The 4,310-nt window shown below is 37.4% G+C and overlaps 1 protein-coding gene across 1 annotated transcript in view; it reads left to right on the forward strand.

Moving 5' to 3' along the window:
* Positions 1-1,134: 1,134 nt before the first annotated feature.
* fdxr (ferredoxin reductase) overlaps positions 1,135-4,310 on the forward strand; it is a 16,903-nt gene continuing 13,727 nt past the window's right edge. Inside the window, exons 1-2 of the mRNA XM_015395430.1 lie at positions 1,135-1,534; positions 2,278-2,384. Of these exons, the coding sequence (XP_015250916.1) occupies positions 1,453-1,534; positions 2,278-2,384 (189 nt within the window). The 5' untranslated portion in view covers positions 1,135-1,452. The remainder of the gene's footprint in view (positions 1,535-2,277; positions 2,385-4,310) is intronic.

Raw genomic sequence — 4,310 nt, forward strand, 5'->3', positions numbered from 1 at the left:
GGAGCGCATACTTTTTCACTTTTACTTGAGTAAAGAGGTCAAGTTGAAAGTTCAACTTTTACCATAGTGTTTTTAAAAATGCAGTTTCTATACTTCTACTTAAGAAACAAATGTGTGTACTTTTGTGTATATGTTTAATAGCTGTATAACACACTGGTATAATGTGAAAATAATAGCTCTAATGGCCCAAAGTTTTTTTTTTTTTACATTTGAATAAAAGTTAAAACTGGTCTTCATGATTTTACAATTTTCATAGAAACAGGACATCGACTTGCTTTTGGAAAATGGCCCTCATTACTTGAAATGAGATATATGATACACCATGTACCACAGTGACAGGGAAGTCTAAGGTTAGAATTTTAACAAATGGCAGAAAAGATCTAACCCAAAGGTTATGGTTAGACATTAAAGCTTGCTCACAACTTTGGGACCAACTTTTAATGAAATGTTGCTTGAAAATATAATCAATACTGGCTATAACTATGTAACTACAACACTCTCTGTTTAACATATTGAAGATACTACTAAACAGCACAACCTTAAGGAAACATTGCTCTTGAAGACAAATGCTGTCTTTAGTCAATTTTCATATATGGTATGAAGCCTCTTTTAAAAAACAGTAAACGTTAAAATGTGTTAATATGAAAATATGTCATGATTGGCTGCTATCACAAGTACTGAAGTTCAAACAGAGGCAGGCCTAAATCTGTATCTCTGTGGAGGAACCTTAAGAAGAACATAACACAAACAAATTTATATAAATGATCAAGATTTAACTCTTTTATAACACGTAATTAGCTTTAGAATCTTCTGGATTAAATTTAATCAGGGCATATTTTTATTTGTATATTTTCTGCAATTAAAAATGCATCTAAGAAAAGATAAATCCACTGCAGTAATGATTCTACAATTTGTGTCTGCAGGTATAGGGCCTTGCAATAAAAAGTTACTGCTAAGATGATAAAAGTATTTATATTTTAAATAAATTCATACTTAATTTTGTAAATTACTTTTTAATGTTAAGTTTCAGGTTTTATTTATTTGTGGGGTTAAAGCTAAGAACAGATGAGAGAGCTGTGAATGTGGAACCAATAGCGGCCTGTGTTTGGTTTATACGGACTGTTATTGCTGTAACACAAAGTGCATCCTCATAAACAAAATATATCCATAACTTAGCTTTTAAGTAAAAAAAATAGCTATTTAGATGACAGCGGCTTTGAAGGTGAACTTAGTGGGTTAGCTGAGAGCTTTAGCTAAACCAATGAAGGACAGGCAGCCAGTGACAGTGAGGATAAACGGTCCCCACCTTGGCTTTTGATCCTCTGTCCTCCTGAGCAAAGCTCAGAAACAAACAGGCAGACCGAGCAATGAGAAGCTGGTCAGCGGAAAGCAGTACAAACACCCAGCTGTTAGGTTGATGTGTGGAAGCTCGTCTGTACAAAGGGAGGAAACATGAGCAGCTGCAGACTGCTGCTGTCTCAGCTAAAGCTTTGGACTTCAGGAGGAAACAAATGGAAACGGGGACTTAATAAAGGTGAGACACTGTCCTGTTGCCTTTATTGAAAGCTTTACCCTACCTTTATTGGATACATTACTGAATAATTTTAATTTATCTCCAAGTAGGGTTATGAGTGCTAAAATAAAAAAACAAAACAAAAACGAGATACATATATTTATTCAGATTTATCCAAACGTATAAGATATTTATTAAATGCACAATTAAAAAGTTACTGCGTAATTTAACCATCAGTACGTCAAAAGCTTATAACACCATATATATGTACATAATATATAAATAGTTTTCTACGGTCCATAAAGTTATTAAAGCTGTAAGAGCATCATGAGATAGACTCTAACATCTGATTGGTTGAGCTCGACAGCAGCGTAGCCACAGACCAATCACGTTGCAGGAAACAGTGTAAGCTCCGCCCACCGACTCTGATAGGTAAAGCTTATTGGAGGACAGAATGGCGAAGGGAGGATGAGGAGAGTTTCTGGTTCACGTTAAAAAACAAAATACAAGCATGCTTTATACATCTCATCAACATGTGAATATGTAGGTTATTAAAGTAAGAAAAATTTACTTTATATCTTTAAATTTGTTTGTGTTTATAATGTACAGAAATATTTATTCTGAAGGTCAAAAGGAAATGAGATTTTATTGTCTGTTTGCTTGATTTATTTTTGTATAATTTATTTAATGACCTAATTATGTACCAAGGTGTAAAATGTCTGGCCCTTGTTTCCTCCTTGCTTCATCTACTTGTCATTTTGTAGGCACCGGTTGGAGCGGGAAGGCATTTTTGTCTACTTCCAGTTGCCCGAAGGTGTGTATCGTTGGAAGCGGTCCAGCAGGTTTCTACACGGCACAGCATCTAATCAAGGTGTGTACTTCCGGTTCTGATAATACAAAGCAATCTGTAGCACAGGTAGATAAACTCTGCCTTCATCAACTGAATATTTGATGAAGGAAGCTCGCTGTCCACAAGCGAAATCCCTGATCTCAGTTACAATACTTGCATAAAAAAGGGTTGAAAAAAAATTAAAGAATTTTGTGCTGATATTAGCCCTTCATGGTCTGAATGCATACAACTGACTGGTTTACCTTGTTTCTCATTTGAACTGGTGACCTAATGACTTAGACACATTTCATTGCCGTATTATATACACAGAGTGTATACAAAATGAAATTTTGATGCGCACAGCTTTTCAACACTGAATGAACAGCTTAGTAGTGAAATTAACATTTCAATTTATAAAGTGCAGCAGTGATCAAAAATGTAAACAATGTAGGAGAGACATGGTGCAAAATGCATTGATGTGGAAGCTAGCAAACTTCTATGGAGCCTAACCAGTGACAGTGGAGTCTCTTTCTGTTTGCAGACCTGGAAAATGCTGTAAAACAATGAGTTGAATTCTATTTAAAGGGATTTGAAAATTTGCCTTGTAGTGCAAATAAGATATTGTGTGATGTAGAATCTCAATTTGTGACTTGATTAGAGTTTTCAACAGTTCAACAGTCTAATGGCAGCGGGGAAAAAGCAGATGCAGAATCTGCTGGACCTGCATCGAATGCTGTGAAGCCTCTTCCCAGAGGGCAGCAGGGAGAACAGTCCATGGTGGGGGTGTGAGGGGTCATTGATGATGTTACGGGCTCGGGACACACAGTGCTGGGATATAATGTCTTTTATGGAAGGGTAGAGGAGCCCCACCACTCTTCTCACCTTCTTCCAGTCTGAGGTGCTGCAGCCTCCACACCACACAGTGAGACAGCTGGTCAGAACGCTCTTTATGGTGCTTCTGTAGAAAGTGGTGAGGATGGGTGGGGGCAGGTGGGCTCTCCTCATCATCCGCACGAAGTACATGCGCTTCTGTGCCCTTTTGACCAGTGAGGTGGTGTTTACAGTCCAGGTGAGGGTGTCTGTGATGTGCACCCACAGGAATTTGGTGCTGAGCTGTTGATGAGTAGTGGAGCGTGGTTAGGCCGGATCTTCTTGAAATTGATGATGATCTCCTTCATCTTCTCCACATTCAGGATCAGGCTGTTATCTCTGCACCAACCCACCAGCTGCTCCCCCTCCTCTCTGTAGTCCAGGTCATTATCGTCTCTAATGACTGAAAGCTACAATTGGTCAGGATATTTACATCAGTAGTGAGAAATTAATTCAAGGTTTTTGACCTTCAAAACGCAAAAGGAATTATAACAACAAACATACAAACAAATAGTTTACTGTACTGTAAATTTGGCCTCCATCATTACCTCTAAATCTACCAATGTGTGACAGAGTGAAGTGGAAAGGCCAACATAGACGATTACAAGGTTTCCTTCATGTTAGACGACACACAAAAGACTCCCTGTTTTGGACAATTGCAGGATAGCTCACTGACTCGGGATTAACACAACTCCAAAGAATTGCAGTAATCCGAATGAGATGTGATTAAGGGATGGATTACTGTCAATGTAATGTAATGAAATCCCTCATGTTACTAAGGGTCAGGAGCCAGATAAAGCTAACCTTATTAACTGAGCTTAGCTCATCAAATCCATGTAAAGACACTATTTTTGCTTCTGTCCAATCAGTGTTTTTATATTTTAGTAGAAAATCAGAACAGTATTGTTGCTGTGGGCTGGAATAAGTAAATAATCTGGATGTCATCATCAAAAGATGTAATCAAGTTGTAAAATTCTAGAAATCAAACCAGGTGGAGGACTTAAATACTTTTACAGTAGGAGATGTTTGTATCTGGAAGAAATAAAAATAGTTAATAAAATAGTTTTAATTTAACTGAGGCTGAAACGATTAATCGTT

This window comes from Cyprinodon variegatus, unplaced genomic scaffold (genome assembly GCF_000732505.1).
Source record: "Cyprinodon variegatus isolate N-32 unplaced genomic scaffold, C_variegatus-1.0 Scaffold26, whole genome shotgun sequence".
Lineage (NCBI taxonomy): Eukaryota > Metazoa > Chordata > Actinopteri > Cyprinodontiformes > Cyprinodontidae > Cyprinodon > Cyprinodon variegatus.